The sequence below is a fragment of the Giraffa tippelskirchi genome, chromosome 13 (assembly GCF_054371585.1).
Source record: "Giraffa tippelskirchi isolate mGirTip1 chromosome 13, T2T-mGirTip1v1.2.pri, whole genome shotgun sequence".
Taxonomy (NCBI): Eukaryota; Metazoa; Chordata; class Mammalia; order Artiodactyla; family Giraffidae; genus Giraffa; species Giraffa tippelskirchi.
In genome coordinates this window covers 99,500,337-99,520,189 of record NC_137287.1, presented here as the reverse complement: position 1 = coordinate 99,520,189, position 19,853 = coordinate 99,500,337, and the positions used below count along the sequence as shown (strand labels likewise).

The following is a 19,853-nucleotide window of genomic DNA, read 5'->3' as shown; positions in this document are numbered from 1 at the left end:
GTTCTGGTGTGAAGTGTGCATTTTATTCATCACTTAGGCAACTTGAAATTGCCATCTCCCCCCTGTGTGCCCCGTTGATTTCAAGGTGACAAAGGAACTGGTGGTGAGTCCAAGCTGTTTTACCTCGCAGACCACAGCTGCCAAATCATCTGTTATGGAGGTCACATCGTTCACTGCCCCTCGGATCCCTCTTCTTGTCCTCGTGGCAGGAACCCGTCCAGTGCAGGCGCGGAGCCGGCCCCTCCCTGGCTCTCCCCTCTGTCAGCCTGTGTGGCATTTCCCCCCGTGTCTGTCCTCGGCGCTCAGGGTCATCACTGGCTGTCACAAACGTGAACGTCAACCCCCAGTTCCTTCAAACCACGCCAGCGCTACCCCAGTGCCTGTGACAACGGGATCCCCTCTGGTTCCGGCTCTAGCAATCCTTTCTGTAAGGGCTTAACGATGCCTTAAACGATGGGGTCCCCAAATGTGCAGCTCTCCTCGATGGCCAGGTTGTAACGGGCGCCCTCCCCACCTTTGTAGGTGCTGGTCACGATCCGCATCCAGCCGTGCTCGCCCTGTGAGGAGTGGGGCTGTGCGTGAGGACTGGGGACCCTCCCACACCCTGCATCTCCTACCTCCCCTGTCTGCTCTCAGAGCAGACACCCTCTCCTCCCTCTTCAATCCACCTCGAGCTCAGGGAACCCGCGGTGTCCAAGCCACCCGCTCAGCTGCCCCTCCCCTTTCCTAGGACCCCCATTCAGACAGTGCTTTTGTGAAATATTTAAACTTGGTTAATCCTTAACACAAGGGGTACATGGGTCTGTATACCAAGAGCTAATTAATGTAGCTAAAATGTTGCCTCTTTGAACCAGATGTCTGGACTATCTATTATTACCCCCATTTATAGTCATTGAAAAAAAATACTGACATTTCATCACTTTGACATAAATCATCTTCCCTGGATTTCACCATAATGAATTAGTGTCTGAAGCTGTAATCGTTAATACGAGGTCTCAGAAATGAAAATTCTGGCAGTTGATGTAACTCTCCTGGGTTTTTAACCCAACTCAAATAGCGTTTTGAACTTCCCTGGTGGTAGAGTGGATGAGAGTCCACCTGCCAATGAAGGGGATGCAGGGTTGATCCCTGGTCTGGGAATATTCCACACGCTGAAAAGCAGCTAGGCCTGTGTGCCACAACTACTGAGTCAGCTCTAGAGCCTGGGAGCTACAACTACTGAGCCCACGCACCACAACTACTGTGAAGCCCGAGTGCCTAGAACCCGGGTTCCACAGGAAAAGCCACTGCAATGAAGAGCACCCCTTGCTCACTGCACCTAGAGAAAGCCCGTGCAGCAACAAAGACCCAGCACAGCCAAAATTAATTTTTTTTTAAAAAGGTATTTTTGAGGAAACCCCGGTTATTACTTAGGAGATTAGAAAATATGACAAGAGAAAGAACGAGATGGTTGTAAAGGAATAAAGCAAGCTAAATGGAAACTTAATGTAGGGCTCCTCAGCCAGGGTCTTCCCCACCCCCATGAGATGTCTGGGGATGTTGTGGTTGTCACAGCTGGGGAATAGGGAGAAGGACCACCTGGCATCAAATGGGTAGCGGCCAAGGAGGCTGCTGAACACATTGCGATGCCCAGGGCAAGCCCCCCACCCAACACCATGCAGTGCAGCAGCCCTCCAACCCCATGTCTAGAGCCTGAAGCCCCACTGTTCAGGGCTGCAGTTCTCAGCTACTAACCCCCCAAAATCATCCACGTGAGAGCAGTCCCAGTAGATTCGTCTTACCCATGGTTCGCCCCACGAGTTCCGGACAATCCAGTACTCCATGCCGTCGCTGACACCCCACCCGGCCACGGAGACGATGTGGTTTATATAGGCATGGTCGTTGTATTCGGAGTAGATGCCACCAGTGTAGTTAGACATCCTGTCTGTTGCCATTATGCCACAGCTGAGAGCAAGCAGGGAGAGAAGGTGCACTTTTAGAGAATGCGCGCTTTCAGTGGCCACTGTTCACCACGGTTAGGAACAGCTCAGATAATTCACACCTGACGGTTCTGCCCAAACTTCTATTGTTACTCACCTGGCATCCCCACTATGGTTGCTGTACTGGCAGCCCCGCAGCATGGGCTGGGCCCCGGGACCTTCCCACACACATGTGCCTCCTTCCCAATAATCCTACCAGGGCACATAGACTGCTAAGCTTTACTTTTCATTAGCTGCTAAGTTGTTTCAGGCTCTTTTGTGACCCCATGGACTGTAGGCTGCTAGGCTCCTCTGTCCATGGGATTTTCCAGGCAAGAACACTGGAATGGTTTGCCATTTCCTTCTCCAGGGGATCCTCCCAGCCCAAGGATCAAACCCACATCTCCTGCATTGGTAGGCAGGTTCTTTACCACTGAGCCGCTGGGAAAGCCTTGAGCTTAATTTTGAGAAAACTCACATGGTAGCTGTTTCTAGCCTTGCGGGTCAAGTTGGCCAGAAGAAAAGGGGTGAAAATGACCCAGGTCCCCTTGACCTGAAGCCTGCATGCCCACCAAGGGCAGAGGTCTCAGCTTCATACCTGATGGGGCCATTGGCGTAGATTTCTGCCATCATCTTCTCCCTCCCCGAAAGGGAGCCGTAGTCACCGACCTTCCAGAGGGTGTAGTTCTGGATGACGTGGCACTCTTTGAATTCAGTGCACGTCCCGCACTGGTTAAACTTGTCACACTCTGGGGACCACATGGAGAGGCAGCGTGAGACCCTTTCCTCGTTAACATGGAACAAAGCAGCACGCCCAGACCCCAATCTTCACTTTTCTAGCTGAGTGCTCCATCCACTAGCTAATAACATAAATCACCTTGCGCTCAGGTGTTTAATAATCCTCTTCCTTCAGCTGCAGGAGTCACGATAACCATCCCTTTCCCAGCTCTCAGCAAAAAGACGACACTAAGCACCAAGCAGGCGCTCACAAGCTTGACTTTTCCTTAAAGCCAGATGAAAGGCCTTTGCATAATACTCTATAGCTGAGAATAGAGGGTAATTAAATTCTTAATTTTTAATAATTTTTAGTAATTTCCTTTGATTTCCAAGGGGAGCAGCCTTTTAATAAGATTATATTGTTGGCTAGTGAATAGGTCAACACATCTGGGGGGAAAGTAAGCATTTTCTTCATTTGAGGAGGCATCAAGAATTAGGGTTCAAAACAAAGTACGGCTGTTAGATCTGGAAGACTCCACACCGTCTCGGGCATTCTCACCTTGTCCATCCTGCCTCTGGCCCGCAGCCCCACTCTACTGCTTTCATGTTATCTATTTCTGCCATAATTTTCATGTCTGTCCAGATTTCTCCCCCCAGGACAGTAAACTCTTTGAGGATTAAACTGTTGGTTTACTTCACCCCTTGGACACCAAATGCCCAGGACAGCCTGAAACATGGCGGATCTGTGGCCACATTTGCTAACACAAAGACAAGACCACTTAACTGCAAACAACCAGGGGCCCTACTGTTCCAGGTGGGCTCCAGGGCCTGGCCGAGGACGGACACGACCAGTTCTGGGCAGAGCGGAGCCCCAAGACCACCTGGGTCCCCAATTCTCTCCTTTTCACCCTGGGCATCTCTCCCTGATCCTCTGACCCCTGTATCAACTACTGCTTCAACAAGACTCACTCGACCAGTCTGGGGGGATGCTTTCTGGCTGGGAGTATGGCCAGGAGGCAAGGCGGGGGCACCCGTGGGCGTGGGATGGCGCCTTCAGAAGGCACAGGGGCGGGAGCACACGTTTTATAGATGGGATGGGGGGAGGCAGAAAAGTCCCTTCCCCGGGCCCCTGTTCATCCCCATCCTCTCCTTTCCTGTCTCAGAAGGCCTTTTGAGTTGGCCCCAGCTCTGTGCTCTGGTTACGAGGGAGCTCAGATAGGAGACTTAAAACTACCCACTGTGGGTATGGGGTTTGGACTCTTTCTCTCCTTTGGTCTCCAAGGGGAGCAGGTTGAAAAGAATGTGCCAGCTCCAGGGACTGCAGGCCAGCTTGTGTCCACTGGTCCATGCAGTGCCCTCAGCCCAGGGTCGTGACTCAGGCCAGGCCCTCTTGCTGCTTACTGGCTCTCCCCACCCGGCTCCTGGAAACACTCTTCCCTGGATCCACGTTCCCCTTACAAAGGCTGTGAAACCACTAAAATGTCAGATCCAAACACCAGGGCCCGGCCTGGCCACCCTGAGCGCAGGCTGGAGAGCCCCGCCCCAAGTTTTTCTCATCGGTCTTCTCAACAAGGACACCAGGCCCCCACTTCCTGATCCCCCAGCCCCACCCAGGGGGCTCCATCCCATCCTCCCCCGGGGCCGGCCACAGGACCTGAGAAGTGTGTGGGCCTGGGCCCCGGACCACACCTGCCCTGGGAAGAGGGAGGCGTGCGTGTGCCCATGTGCCTGTGTCTGGGGCGGGGTGAGCGGTGCCTACCTTGGTCCTTGGCCTGGTAGTTGTTGCAGGTCTCGTCGGGGATGCCGTGCCGGTGGGCGTACTCCCACACCAGCAGGTCGTTGCCCCCCTCACAGGAGCCCGCGCCGCCGCAGTCAATCACGTGTTGCACTGACAGCAGTGTGGATGGCCATGCCCCCTTTCTCTTGATGTTGATCCGGTCTGCGGGGACAGCAGCCACATGGGTCGGCACCCACCCGCTTGCCTGCCGTTCGGGGCTGGGTGGGCCCTGCATCCCTCTCCTCAGGGCGCTCCCCTCCTCCCCAGGGGCCTCTGCTCTCTCCTCCATGCCCCTTCTCAGCACTGATGCCGACCCCCACTGCCAACTACCAGGACAGCTTCAGGGGTGTCCTGCCTGAAGGCTGCTAGAGACCAGCCCCCTCTAGGGCACTGGAGAGTCCAGACCAGGGGCCAGTGGGGTGACCCTTCTCATTCCCCACGCACCTAGGCCCACACACCCCACAGGCAGCTGAGGGTGGCCACGCCCCTTTCCCTGCACACGCAGAATCCTGGGGACCCTATAGCCAGTCCTACCCTAGTCGGCCACCTCATTTGCCACCTCCTGGGGTGATGATCCCACAACCATCCACGCCGGCCCACACCTTGAGCTCCCACCTCTAAGTCGGAACTCACCAAGCCAGCAGCCAGGTCCTCCACCCCCCAGCAGCCCCCTCCAGGCGCTTCCTTCCTTCCCTCCCGCAGTCCCATGCCCGCCTACATCCCTGGGGTCACCTCCCAGGCTCTGGGCCCATAGGGCTCTGCATCCGCCCCTGTGACCTGCCCTCGGCCTTTTGGAACCCACAGCCAGTCACCAGCAGTGCCCCAGCTCTTTCCGCAGTGCCCAGACCACACTCCCCCAGGGCTCTACTGCAGACACCTCTACAGAGCCTCATGTGGCCAACCCCCTGCCCCCGACAGGTCTCCCCAAGCCCCTGCTCAGCACCCTCCCACAGCCGTCTGCCTTCAACCCTCACAATCCCTCCCCAGCCTTGCTGACCCTCCAGCTGACATCATTTCACCCATTAACCCTACCCCTCAGCCCCCTTGTTAATGGCCCATCTCCCTCCCGCAGTGCTGGCATAGCGTAGCTCCTATGCTGCCTGGCACGTCGTTGGTGCTCAGTAAATAAATGCGTTCAGTCGTGTCCAGCTCTTTGCGACCCCATGGACTGTGACCCACCAGGCTCCTCTGTCCACGGGATTCTCCAGGCAAGAATACTGGAGTGGGTTGCCATTTCCTACTCCAGGGGATCTTCCTGACCCAGGGATCGAACCCACGTCCCTTGTGTCTGCTGCACTGGCAAGTGGGTTCTTTACCACTGCATCACCTGGGAAGCCTGCTCAGTAAATACCAGCTGCCTAAATGAACTCACTGAGGTTTTACTGATTGCAGCCTCACCTTGGCTGCTGACCCCTGGAAGCCCCCTTGCCATGAACGTGGAGGTTCTCCATCCTGGCCGCACATTGGGCAAGGCCTGGAGGTGGGATGAGGGCCCCCTTCGCCCCCACTACTGTTTCCCAACCAATCTCCACCTGACCCACTCCTGGAGGGTTGCACTTGGCACTTCCCCTTTCTGCCCCTCATCTTCCCTGCTCATCCACGGCTGCCTGGTCACCTACTGTGCGCCAGGCCCTGTTCAGTGAGCAAAACAAAGCTCCCATCCTGTGAGCTTCATGTGGTCGGGGAGATGAGCCACGGCAGCACTAGATACAGTGCTGCCAGGAAAAGAGGGGAGAGGATGGGGAATGCAGACAGACAGTGGGGGGGCACCCATGGGAGGGGGCAGGGGCTGGGCCTGAGGGCACCCTCCCATTCTTCAGCTCTTGACATCCAAACTGGGTCCCAACACCAAATAAGGAGTCAGCTAACATACGGTCTGCGGGCAAGTCAGGGTTTTGGCTAATCTGCCCAAAATCTTAAAACAGTTTCAAGCAAGACAGAAAGGGCCCCAGGCCAGCCTGGGTCGGAGCTGTTTGAGGCCCGAGGCGGGGCGGCAGAGGAGCAGCAGGGCCAGGGCCCAGTTCCAGCAGAATCCTCGATATACCTTGAAGGGAGAGCCCAGCCCTATGGCCTGATTGTCCGAAGGTAAAAAACAGGTGGCCTGCCTACTTCTGGGCTTCAGCCGGAGTGAGGGAAGGAAGGCGTTCTCCTGGAGTGATCAGGAGGCTGGGGAAGAACTGGTTTGGTGAGGGTGGTGGTGGAAAGGAGGAGCAGGTGAGGTTTGAGGTGTCAGGTGTCCAAGCGAGAGGGAGAGCATCAGGTGGACATGAAGGCTAAGTCCAGATGTAGGGTCCTGGGAACCCAATGTTCAGAAGTTAAGTTGGGAGGATGAGGAGCCAGTAAGAGGGTCTGAAGCGTCCAGGGAAGCAGAGATCAGGGGCCTACTGTGACTGAAAGCCAGGAAAGCATTGGGGTGGGGGGTCACGGATCAAGCACAATCAGGCAGGGCAAGGCCAGGGGGCGACCACCTGGCCTACCCATGGCGGCCCCGTGCTGGAGACCTTGGCAAGGAGCTGGAGGTGTGGCTGGAGGGGTTTGAGGAGGCAAGAGAGGAAGTGGGGGCTGCAGGCACCTCTGAGAGCCCAGAAGTGGGGTGGCAGCTGGAGGTGGAGTGGGGTTCAGCGATGGGCAGGGGTGGGTATCGGCAGGAGTGGCCTCAGCCAGGGGCTCAGATGGTGGACGCCCAGGGATGGGAGGGCAGGGGAACTATGACTAGCTGTGGTAGGCGGCAGCTGGGCCGGCACCCTGGAAGTCCCCTTCTGGGGGCTTCTGTTTTCTCAGTGAAAGAGGAAGAGGATGTCTGCTGCTAGGGAGGACATTTGAGGGTTGGGAGGGGGAAGCCATTGTTTGTCTGCCCAGGAGGGTCCACTCCGGTCAGTGGAGGTTTGACCTCTGAACAGGGAAAGGTCAATGGACCAGACAGCCCTTCTAGGCACTGTGTTCCTTTATAGATGCAAACTTTGGCTTGTGACTCCCTCCTAAGATCCCTCAGGCTTCCGCCAGGCCCCTCCCCTGGGCACAGGGCCCCTGGTGACCTTCTCAGCTTCCCCTGCCGCACCCTCACGCCCCCACCACAAAGGCCCTCTCAGTTCCTCTAGGCCAGTGAGCGCCATTCTTGCCAGGCCTTTTCCACGAGCTTTGGGCTCAAGGCTGCCCACACCCTCCCTGCCTGCCCAGCCTAGACGTCTCCCAGTGGCTCCTTGGTTAAGACTCTGGCTCCACATTCTCCAGGGGCCCTGTCCATCTCCATCTCAGTCAGTGGGGGCCTCCCCAGCTAAAAATGGGGCTCAGCCTACCAGCCCCTTCCCTCCTCCTTTCTGAAGGGTCAGAAGTACCACCCAGCCCCCAGAAGAGATGGGGCAGGGCCACCAAGGAGACCCACCAGCTGCCCCTGCTACAGTGGTGGACCCTGGGGTCCAGATCCCCCCACTCTTCACCCTCAAGGCAGCCCAGCTTCTGGGCTCAGGTCCCGGCTGTCACTCACGCTCCCACAAAGGCCTAGTTTCCTGACCGCTCAACCAGGAGCCTTGGTTTCCTCATCTACAAAGTGAGAGCAATCACAGGGCAGTCAGGAAGCTTCAATGATACGCGAAACGTTGGCCGGTGGCAGTAGCCACACTGTGGTCAGTCTGCCGTGCACACAGTGCCTCAGGGCAGGAGTTCCACAGATTCTAGTGTGGCAACCCCGGGTTGCCGGAAGGCCCAGGCTGGTGTGAAGTCTGCAGCCCACCCTCCCAGGCAGGCTCAGCAGCCTGCTCAAGTGGTGTGAACCTCTGATGTCCCGTCCTTCCAAGCCTCAAGCCTTCGGGCCCTCACTGTGGCCAGGCGGCTAAGGTCCAGATGAGAAGAAAGCTGGCCTTGCTAAATAACCCCAGCCCAGGACAAGCATTCATTTCAAATATTAACTACCCTGAAAAGCAGCTTCACGTTCACATGCTCAATTCCAGCAGGGGGTTGAGCGAGTCTGTGGTTTGGGCCCCAATGGCCCAGGTTACAAGCTTTGAGACAGATAAGGGCCCGGGAGCCATTTGTCACCGGGCTTCAGTTCTGTGACTGCTGGGCACGCACAAGGCCCCAGATCCGCTCCCCGAGGCCTGACACAGACACCCCCCTCCCCATTCCAGGTTGAATCCCCAGGACCCTGGGCTGCAGCCACCCATGCTGACAGGAAGGCAGCTGGATGGGCCTTGCTGGCCCTTGACCTACCTGCCATGGCACTGGTGCTGCCATGTGCCCAGCAGGAGCCGCAGTACTGGGGAATGTGCTGGTTTCTGGTGACACTGGCGTAGTTGACCCCATTCACGCTGCGCCAGTCCCAGCTCTTGGGGAGATCCGATGGGGACAGGTACTCATGAGGCCGGGGGTACGTCCTGGGAACAGACACCACCAACAGAATCAGCACTGGGCACCTCTCCCCTCTCCTGGGGTGGGGGTGGGGGGCCTAGACATCCTCCCCAGTGGGAGGGTGAGAGGGAATGGAAGAGACCCATCTCACGCCCTCTCAGACTCTGAAGCTGGCAGGGTACCCCCCCACCCCCACCCCCACCCCCAATGCAGGAACCAGACTGCTCCGGCCAGCAACGCCCCAAATGCAGGTCGGCGAGGTTGGCCTGCTTCCAGCACGGGTGAGGCCCGTCCAACCCCGCACAAGTGACAGAGGGCGCCCCCAAAGCCTAGGGGCTGGCCCTGACCCCCAGAGGTCAAGGGAAGCAGGGCGCCCTGGTTGCTGGCACCCCAAGGAGGCGGCAGGGTTCCCCAGGCGGCAGAGTGCGCGCAGCCCCAGGAGATGAGCAGGCCCCCCCCAGCCGCCCCGACCTGCGCCCCAGCTGGGTGAGCCGGTCCCCCCGCAGAGGCCAGTAGCAGCCGCGGCCAGGGCGGAAGTGGAGGCCGGCCCGCGCTGCGCCCGCCAGCAGCACGAGCAGCAGCAGCAGCGGCTGCACCAGAGGCCCGGACGACGCCATGGCTCCCTCAAGGGTGCGATCGGACCCCGACTCGAATCCTAACTCGGATCTCGCGCCGGTCACCCCTCCGCAGGCTTCCGCCCCGGCCCGCAGGCACTTAATGTGTCTGCGCCCGGCGGGACACTCCCCCGGGGCGGGGCGCGCGGCTGCCCCCGGTGACCCGGCCCCGCCCCGCCCGGCCGCCCGGCCCGTCTGGGCTCGGGTCACGCGCCAGGCCTCGGCGGACCCCGCCCCGACCCCGCCACCTGCGTCTTGCCTCTGATCTCTCATACCTCATTCATTCTTAGGCACCCCCCGCCCCTAGCCTTGGCATGTTGGGACCCTTTGGTCCGGAGAGATGCCTGGGATCCCCGCATCCCGCCTAGGTCCAGCCTCCAGGGATGATGGGCAGGGGTCTCCCCCACAGAACTGCGCCCTATTCTAGCTTCCTGATGGAGGAGGGCATGGCAACCCACTCTAGTATTCCTCCCTGGAGAATCCCATGGACAGAGGAGCTTGGCAGGCTACAGTCCCAGAGGTTGCAAAAGAGTCAGACACGACTGAGCACCCTAGCACCCTAGCTTTCCCTGAGGCCGAGATCCTTTCTGGAGAGACGTTGCCCCTACACAGAGAAGGAAGACCGGATCCTTCTAGAAAAGGCCCCTCAAGGAAAATTTCACTTGGAGCTGGAATCTTTCTCCCTGCCAGCTTCCAAAGCTGCCCGGGGAGGCTTCTGCTAACAAAGAATTTCACCTTCAACCGAAAGCAGAAGTGTGACCCCAGGGGCCTGGGTTTCCTAACTCAAGAGTTTCCTCCTCCTCCGGCTCCTCGTGACTGGTGGTCATCTGAGCCAGCCACAGAATGGCCTCCCTGGTCTTGGGAGAAAGGGTTCAGTCTTTTTATTCTAGGGTCCAGTGTTGGTATAGGGTCCTCCAATGTGGGGACCCTGTTCTTACCACATGGACACCTCCCCCTCCCCCGGTCCCTGTCTTTTGCTCTGCTGGCACCAAGCCTGCACACAGAAATCACAGTAGCTGCCTTGCGGACCTCCAGCCATTTCTGTGGCCACCCTTGGAAGCCCTGAGGTGCCCATGGGATCTCAGGAGGGTTTGGTCCCTGCTCCTGAGAGGCTGTCTCTGAGGCGACATGTAGACATGGCCTCTATCCACTGAGGTGTCCTTTATCTTCTTGGAAAGTTGGCTCCTTGGTCCTTGCCCCAGCATCTGTCCTGGGCCTGGTCCCAAAGCCTTTCCCTTTCCCCGGGTGCAGCAGGTGTGGGAAGGGAGTTTCCAGCCGGGGTTTCCCCATCCCTCATGTCTCTCCTCCACAGCCAAGGTGAACCAGCCCATGGGTCCTCCATCCATAAGAGGAAACAAGCCAGCAGGGTTGTCCCAGGTGACCACAGTGACGTCCACCATCCAAGTGGGGTCTTCCTAAGAGGTGGGTTATGGGTCTCCTTTAAAGAAAAATATGAGCTTCTCGGGTAGTGCAGTGTTAAAGAATCTGCCTGACAATGCGGGAGACATGGGTTTGATCCCTGACCTAGGAAGATCCCACATGCCACGGGGGCAACTAGGCCCATGAGCTGCAACTACTGAGCCTGTGCTCCAGAGCCCGTGCTCCTCAACAAGAGAGGAAGTGAGAAGTTCGTGTGCTGGAGAGTAGCCCCCACTCGCCACAACTAGAGAAAAGCCTGAGCCAACACGAAGATCCAGCACAGTCAAAAATAAATAAATAAATAAACATTTTAAAAAATCATAAAAGCTGATAGTTGCTGAAGAATGTCCACAGTGGTCCCCCTGTTGTAGGGTGATGAATGTTGTGGGGACCTCCCAAGTGCCCATAGATGGTCAGGGCCCAAGAGGTGCAACACGGGACACAGATGGCCCCTTGGCCCCACCTCAGGTGAGTGCTATGAGGTCTGGGGCTGCATCCCTGATGCTGGGTGGAAATGTGCCGGGTTATAAGCTCTTCCGTTCCTGCAGTGTTGGGGGACCTGGATGCTCTGAAGGTGTTCTGGGCTTCTCGTAGGAGGTCCACGCACATTGGTATTATGGTCAGGGCTGGTATCGTGGGCATGTGACACCTGACATCAACAGAGCCCTGAGCACTTGGTGAGATGCTGGTCTGCCAACGTCCCGCATTTTCATTTTGAGCTGCACATTCTGGAGCTGGGCCTGCCTGATGATGCAACCTCTGTAGGCCAGGGTCTGCAGAAGGGTCAGAGTAGGGCAGTGGTAATGCATTGGGCCCTGGAGAAGGCAGGTTAAAGGGAGGGACAGTGACATTTTCAGGCTGACAGGTGGTGGTATACCAGGGTTTCCCTGCCCTGGAAGCTATGCAGACTCAGAGGATGATGGGAAAATCTAGCAAGTGGAGCAGGGAGGGAGGCCAGACATTTGAAACCACAACTTGCAAGGCAAGAAGAAGTGAGTGAGTTCTGAGACCTGCTCCGCCTCTTCAGCACCTGTGATGGGTGCACCACGTGGAGTCAAGCCTCTAGCCCGTTTCTTCCCCTGAAAGTTGGCTCTGGTCCACGGATTTACGTCTGCCTGGCTCCCAGCTCTGAGGGATGAGCTGGCCGCGTCACTTTGGGAGTCCCTCAGGGCTGCGGTCTGTTGAGGGAGGGCGTTTGACTCCAGGAGCTCTCTGAAGGTGCACAGATGAAACTCAAAACCTGCTGGGACTGCAGAGAGGAACGAGTTGCTGGACTGGCTGCCCCGCCCACCTGCTCATCTCTCCCCAGAGCAGGTGCACCTGAGTTGCAGGTTTGGGGACCCTGCAGATATGAAATTTCTGTCTCTTCCTGACGCCACCACTGCTCTGCATGTCTGGGAGGGTGTTTTATGGATAATGACTCGTCTTATCTGCCTTATGGACACAGGCTCAGGAATCCGGCCTGTAACTGAGTAACTGATTCGTCCCTGCCGCTCAGCCGTGCCCGAAGGCAGATGCAAAGTCAGTCTAGACAGCTCCTGTCTGGGAAAGTCTTCTCTCATTTGATCCTTGGCACAAGCCTGTGAGATGGGAATCTGATGCTGTCACCCATTTTACAGGTGGGGAGACTGAGGCTCCAGAGAGGACGAGAGACCTGTACTCAGACCGAGGTTCATGGGTGGCGGGTTTGAATCTAGGCTGTTCTTCTTTTTTATTGCCCCATAAAGTCTCCTGGCAAACATGTGATGCAAGGTCATGACACAAAAGCCTATTCATTTCTAAAAATAAGGTTGATTTGTCTCCTCATCCTGATAAAGAAATCTCTCACACCTTGCAGCCAGGCGGGGGCGACCCAGCCTCCCCACGTACACAAGGAGAACACAGGTGAGTTTTCATTTACTGGACTTGCCTCCGAGCCCTCTGCTCCTCCTTGGCTCATGCCATGCTGCCTGCCCTCCACTGGCAGACGGCAGACACTTCCTATTCTCTCACCTTCCTGGGCTGAACCATGTCTTGGATACTGCCTTTATTGTGATGGGTGCTGGTGTGCTGGGTGGCATGTCTGGCTCGTGGGCAACTTGGGTCCCTCACCAGCTGCTCCTCTGTCCACACAGTCACTCGGTTAGATGTTCATGCTGACCCTGTGCCGTGAATGTGGTCCCCAAACGCCATTGCCACCATACCCTCTGCTGGTCACACAGACTGGCTTGGGAGGGGACTCGCCTCCTGGGGGTCACATTTGTGAGACTGGCCTGTCAGTCTCACCTTCAGAGCATGCCACCCACTGTCCACCCGGCAGGTCCCATCAGACCCACCCAGGAGCCTGCCCAGGAGCCCTTGCAGTGTGGCCTGCCTCGTTCACTGGATCCAGTCTTCTGGGACCCAAAAGGGATGTTGGCAAGTATGCTGAGAACCTAAGTTGCGCCACATCATTGTCCCAGCCCTGGGGACACAGGAGTGTCACTCCCCGTCTGCCAGGAGTGGACATTCTGGTAAGGGGCCACGTGGAAACAGGAAGAGTGTCCAAGTAGAAAGAGCTGGATCCAGAGACGGGGCCTCTGGGAGTTTGCTCTGGGGTGGTTCTCTTAGCCATTCTGCGAGTTGGGATTGACTGACGAGGACACAGCCGTGGAAAGTGCTGGACTTTTCAAGCATGCGCAAGGACCTTGAAAGGCGGACACTCTGGGTAGGTGTGACCAAGTGGCCTCAGAGATGGCTGGAGAAGAAGGAGGCTGGGCGAGGTCCCTGGGTTGTAAACGCACCTCTCAGCTGCTGTGCTCTGGGATCTAAGGCCAGCTTCCTGCTTCCCAAAGGCCACTGTCCTCAAGTACAGGGCTCCTCCTCCGCCGCCAAGTCCCACCCAGCCCTCCCTCGTCCCTCCCTTCCTGGGCCAGGCCTGTGTCTCCGCCTCCTGTGACTCCCTCCCTGTTCCCCACTCACCCCAGGGGTTTCCCCATCAATCAGAACAATATATCAGCTGCGGTGAGAGGGGTGGTTTTACCCTGGTGGCCGCTAGTTTCCTGGGGAGCAGTGGTGAGGTCTTTATGTTCTATGAGCTCCCTCTGGGGAGAAGGATGGAAGGCTGGGGCGGGGGGGTGGTCAGTTAGAGGCTATTGTGGTTGTGGGCGGGAGAGCTGCTGCTGGTGGTGGGTTACTGATTCTGCTGGAGAGATGCTGAGATGGGCGGCAGGGCTGGCAGGACCCAGTTATGGACCAGAGGTGAGGAGGAGGCCTGGATAAAGGCTGTCTGGCCGACTTGCCTCTCCACACCTGGAATCATCTTTTTAGAACCATCTCTGGTTCTGCCGTGTCATCCTGGGACACGTGTCAACCTGTCAGGTCCCTCTCAGAGCTTCAGTCTCTTCCACCAAATGAAAGAACCATCCCCTGACTTGTTGTTCAGTCGCTAAGCTGTGTCCGACTGTGACCTCATGGACTGCAGCACACCAGGCTCCTCTATCCTTCACTATCTCCAGGAGCTTGCTCAGATTCACGTCCATTGAGTCGGTGATGCCTTCTGACCATCTCATCCTCTGTCCCCCCCTTCCCCTCCTGCCCTCGATCGTTTCCAGCATCAGGGGTTTTTCCAATGAGTCGGCTCTTCGCATCAGGTAGCCAAAGTATTGGAGCTTCAGCGTCAGTCCTTTCAACGAATACTCAGGGTTGATTTCCTTTAGGGCTGACTGGTTTGATCTCCTTGCTGTCCAAGGGACTCTGAAGAGTCTTCTCCAACACCACAACTTGAAAGCATCAATTCTTTGGCACTCAGCCTTCTTTATGGTCCAACTGTCATATCTATACACGACTACTGGAAAAAAACCATAGCTTTGACTCTATGGACCTTTGACCGGAGGTGGGTGCAGCAAGAGAGATGGTGGCAGAGCACTTGGTAAAGAACAGAGAAGGGAGGTTTGGCAGGTGAGTCTCTCCTCCCTGGAGGGCAGGGACCACATTTCCTACATTTCTGAGGTCCCTCAAGCTCTTCTGAGTTCCTCAAAGAGTACTCAGCCAACATTTGTTGGCTAAACAAATAGATTTCTGAGGCTTGTACAGCGGAGGTTTCTTGGACAAACACTGGGCTTGAGGAAATATATATTTTTGTTTGATTTCATCCGTGTTGTGCTTATCTCTTTTTCTGCCACTGAACATGGCTTATCAGGAGCTGCACACCTTGGGAGATGGGAGAGATATGAATGAGGAGGTTAATGTTTCCGTACACCTCAGAATCATGGCGGCTCACGGGAAGTGTGTGTGTATTTCCTCCTGCAAATCAGAGGTGCCACAACCCAGGATGCTGATTCTCAATGTACCTAAGAGATGGCATGTCATCCCCATTCTGGACTTGAGGCTGGAGAGGGATGGGGAGCCATCGGTGTGGGGCACCCAAGGAAGAGAAGGTCTCAAACTCCTCCGTGGAGCTGGGCAGCATGGCTTAAAGAAAAGCAGTAACTAGTTTCTTGGTTACTTTTTCTCTTTTTGCAGTTACTTATTCATTCTCCCAGAACTTTCTTTTACAGTAGGAGAATGCTCGAGGAGGAGAGTACAGGCAAGTGGAACTCAGTTCATCTGATGATCTGCCCACATCCGTTGAGTCACTCCTAATGGCCTCTCAGATGTCATTTTCTTACTAAGACATTTGGAAAAATTTCTGCCTCTGAATCACAAGCAAACACTGTAATTCACCAGTGTTCTCTAAGTTATGCAAGGAACTTTGATGCACTCAGAAGTGGAAGCTCAGGGCGGATGAAATCAATGAATTCGCTGAGAACTTTGTTTTTCTCTTACTTGAAGTTCATTTGCCGAGTGGAGGATGTGGGGAGCTCTGTCAGACCATTGGGGTCACCTCCGCAGGAAGTCTGGGAGCAGCTGATGTGGGGTTTCTTGATGACACTGGTTTTCCTTATCATCTTGGTCCTGTTCCCATAATAGACCCGAGTGTCATCCAGGAAGGGGCTTGCTGCCACAGCATCTTGTTGAGGGCTGCTCCTCACAATGAAGGGCTGGCCTGAGGGTACTTAATCATCCCCAGGGTCCTTGGGTGTGTGGGGTCACCCCCAGCGTGCAAGGAGCTCCTGCCCTCTGCCCCCCTGGAACTCGGTTCAGGCCCTATCACTGCCACCTGCCTTTGTCCCAGCCCTTCTTGAGGGAGAAGATGGCTTTGTCACTCATCGCGGAATCCCTTGCTGTGCTTCAGGGCAAGGGGTCACCTTCTGCCTGGCAGGAGAGCAGACCTTGGGTCTCCCATGGGGGCCTGTTTACCTGTGTGTCAGGAAGGGGGCACTCCTAGGGGCCTGAGAAAGGCATTGTGTCTTCACTACCTCACTGGCTCTCGATAACCTAGCAGCCACAGGGGCGCGTGTTCCCCAGGGGAGCAGGTACCTTCATAAATAAGGACAGAGGGGCAGAGACAGGCTGGTGTCAGCCCCATCATGTGTCCTGCCTCTTGGTGCTACCCGACATGTTAACTCCTGCACCCGCAGCAGCTCAGGCCAGACACATAGTAGGCACTCAGGACCCAGGCCCAGGGAGACAGTGGCGTCTACACAGTCAGTTGCATCCCTGCCTTCCATCATGTGAAGCTAACTCAAAAAACGCTGCCAGTGCAATGGTTGAGGGCTGCTCAGTCCTTTCCGCTGACTTGGGCTTTCCAGGTTTGAGGGAGTGGGCCCCCAATCCCAGCCTCCTTGCCTGGCATCTGCCCCCCGCCATCAGCCCCCACCCCTGACAGCGCACGCCGCCCAGGCTGAGTAAACACCGCTGGCCCCACTGGAATCAGAGCAAACGGTTCCTCTTCTTCCCCCTTTTTGCCACCATTAACAGAAAAACCTTTTAAGCACTCATCTGGAATTCTGGCAAACTCAGGTGACCCAAGGAGGGTGCTCCAGGGTGGAGGCTGGGGGCGCCCAGCTTGCTGGACTGCACTCCTCCGGCGCGAGTGAAAACACAGATAGAGGACACCCCCAGACCCTCCCAGCAGCTCTGCCCCCCGCCGCCTCCTGCAACTTCCCAAAGTAGGTCTGTGCTGACTCCATGTACCATCCCGACATCCCTGTTCCCTGGAACTGTTCACACGTTCAGCCTGGACCACCTCCTAGGGAAGGAGGAGAGAGTCCTGCCCCGCCCGTTAGGACACACTCCTGAATAAACACATTATTGGCTGTGGGGAAGCTTGCCCTTCTGAGTGGGGCTGCTCACCCTTGCCCAGCTGTTGGTCTGCACTCAGCAAACATTGACTGAGGCACTTTGGGTACTCGAAGGTGAAGCGATGCAGCAACTCCCAGGCTGTTGGGGAGATAAGGAAGGAATATAAGTGATGAGCAAACAAGGCTGAGTGTTGGAAACTGCCACCAAAGCTCTGGGGCCACCAGAGGGTGGGTGTCCCTGACCCCCCAGGGTCTGCCTCCTGCTCCAGCCTCAGAGATGCAGGGGCCTGCTGGGCCGGGGAGGGCGGGCAGGGCAGGTGGGGGCACCGAGGGAAGAGGAAGGAGTAAAGGTGAGTGGGGTGACGTCCATGGGAGTTGAAAGGCTCATTCTGTGTGTGTGTGTGTGTGTGTGTGTATTTCTTAATATATATTTAACTACATTGTGTTAGTTTTAGGTGTTTAGCACAGTGATTTTTTTAAAAATAAATATCTATTCTTTTTCAGATAATTTCCCTTAAAATTTATTACAAAATATTGAGTCGAGTTCCCTGTGCTGTACAGTAGGTCCTTGTTGGTTATTTATTTTATATATAGTAGTGTTTATCTGTTAATCCCAACCCCCTGGGACTTCCCTGGTGGTCCAGTGGCTAAGACTCCACTCTCCCAATGCAGGGGACCTGGGTTTGCTCTCTGCTCAGGGAAATAGATCTCATATGCTGCAACTAAGACACATCGCAGCCAAAAGAAAGGAAAACTCAACTTCTGAATTTATCCCCCCTGCTGTATATTTTTTAATTTGTGAAAAATACTGCTAAGCACATGCATATTTCTTCTCTTGTATTTACACCACCTCCTCTTTACCTTGGGGGCAGCCAAGTTTGGAGCAGACACAGGTGTGAATGATGTGGTCATTCAACTTGGAGTAGAAAGAGCTTTCCAAACGAAGAGACATGTCGCAAGAGTCCTCATCTCATTTCCAAGTTTGGAAAGATTCACCAACTCTTAACACGTCCCAGTTTGCTTAACCTCTCTCTCCATGAGTCACTCAGTCATCGTTGCCCTGCTGTTTCAGAGAAAGTTGCGTGGTGACCTTGAATACCTCAAAGTGTCTCCTGAAAACAAGGGCTTGCATGCACGCAGTCCCCAGGCCAAGATCAAGTTCAGGAAATATAACGTGGCTGCAATGTTATTATCCTATCTACACAGTCTGTGCTCAAATGTCCACAATTGTCCCCTTCATGTCCCTTACAGCAACTCTTCCCTGGTCCAGGACCTGTCCAAGGGTCATAGAACTCTTAGTCTGCACGTGACCGGTGAGATCACTGGACAACAGACAGCAGTGGTCCTGAGGCTGGCACCATGGGACAAAGTCCTTCTTCCCCACCTGTGGGTTTCCCTCCCAGTGCTCAGCTCAGCTCTTGGCTCTGTGGTTGAACTCCTGGGAGGACTGGAGACTCTTTTCCCCAGAAAGTCCACTGGAGACAACTCCCCTGCGTATGTCACTGACCTCACATTGGGGGCCTCCCCAGGCCTGTAGGAAGGTACACAGTTTAAGAGCTGATGGGTGGATTTTGGGCTTGCAGGGTGAGAGGTGATGGGCAGCGGGCTGGTGGTGAGCCTGGTTTGCTGGGAGCATGGGGCTGAGCATCTCCTGTGTGGCTGGCCCTCACTGGGTGTCAGGAAACTGTGGCTGGGACTCTGGGTCTGAGGGACTACCTTCATCGTTTGGTAAAGGAACCAAAGTCAGTGAGACCCCCATGATGAGAGCAAAGGGGCAACAGAGCACAGAGTTGGGGAGGGTACAAAGGGGCAGCCAGGCTGTGTCCTGGGCAGAAAGGTGGGTGAGGCAGTCACAGGCTTTTACGTTAAAAGGGGCCTTGTCATGTCAGGGAGGGGCAAGTGACCTCCAGTATGAACAATGTGCTGGGAGAGAGCAGTCTTGGGCTGAAAACCCCACGGCCAAGTGTGGAGGAGGGAATATTTCAGAACCCTGACCACACAGGACCAAAGTCTGGAGGGGGTGCTGGGACAGAAGCCTGGAGTCAGGTTAGCAAAGGCCTTGATGGCAAGCCGGAGAGTTTAGATCTTACGTCTCCACTCTGATTTCCCCAACTCCCAAGAATCACATCACCCATACAAATTTGGCCAAGTTGAAAAAGCAAACTTTCTCTTATCATTTTACTATTGGGCTTCCCAGGTGGCACTAGTGGTAAAGAACCTCAGGAGACATAAGAGACTAGGTTCGATCCCTGGATTGGGAAGATCCCCTGGAGGAGGCCATGGCAACCCACTCCAGTATTGTTGCCTGGGGAATCTTCATGGACAGAGGAGCCTGGCAGGCTACAGTCCATAGGATTGCAAAGAATTGGACATGACTGAAGAGACTTAGCAATTTTTTTTTTCTATTAACATTAAAATATACAACAAAAAATAAGAACTGTTCATCCATGTTCCACCTTGGTGCCACCAGTGGCTTTTAGACAAAGCACAGCTGAAGACGAGGGAGCTATGGCAGGTTCTTGAGGGAGGGTGGGGTGATGTCTAATTGGTTGTATGTATGGCTGTAGTGAAGCCACTTCATGCTCTGGAATTTGTGGACTCATCTGTCATGTGATGCATTTAGACAAAAGGATTTCTAATAATACAACTGGCTTGGGTGGGAAAGGTCTCTGGAGGTGGTCCTGGTCGCCCCAGTGAGCTAGGAGTCTGAGCAACTGGGGGCCTGGAGCCAGTGCTGGTGGCCAGACTCCATCGTGCAAGGCTGAGGCCTGGTGCCAGTCTTGTAGGCACCGCGCACAACAGCAGCCTTTGGTCTTGAACTCTAGGAAATGATCGGGCAATATTCCGTGTTGGGAGAGGAAGAACTCCCCCTATACAAGGA

The 19,853-nt window shown here is 55.6% G+C and overlaps 1 protein-coding gene across 2 annotated transcripts; it reads right to left on the bottom strand.

Annotated features, from left to right (window-relative positions):
* Positions 1-4: 4 nt before the first annotated feature.
* CTSZ (cathepsin Z) lies at positions 5-18,154 on the bottom strand. 2 transcript variants are annotated; one of them, XM_081559387.1, is made up of 6 exons: positions 17,025-18,154; positions 8,659-8,822; positions 4,435-4,614; positions 2,557-2,707; positions 1,782-1,944; positions 5-557 (listed from the first exon to the last, which is right to left on the bottom strand). In XM_081559387.1, the coding sequence occupies exons 1-6, from the start codon at positions 17,057-17,059 to the stop codon at positions 447-449; spliced, it is 804 nt and encodes a 267-aa protein (XP_081415513.1). In that variant the 5' UTR covers positions 17,060-18,154; the 3' UTR covers positions 5-446. The 2 variants fall into 2 exon arrangements, with proteins under 2 accessions (XP_081415513.1, XP_081415512.1); XM_081559386.1 differs by lacking the exon at positions 17,025-18,154 and adding an exon at positions 9,268-9,484.
* Positions 18,155-19,853: the final 1,699 nt, after the last annotated feature.

Bases quoted from the DNA above. Each gene is read 5' to 3' on its own strand.
- CTSZ (XM_081559386.1), bottom strand. From the start codon at position 9,413: ATGGCGTCGTCCGGGCCTCTGGTGCAGCCGCTGCTGCTGCTGCTCGTG. The intron at 8,823-9,267 runs GTCGGGGCGGCT...GTCTGTTCCCAG, and splicing joins CTCACCCAGCTGGGGCGCAG to GACGTACCCCCGGCCTCATG. The intron at 1,945-2,556 runs GTATGAAGCTGA...GCTTGCTCTCAG, and splicing joins TACGCCAATGGCCCCATCAG to CTGTGGCATAATGGCAACAG.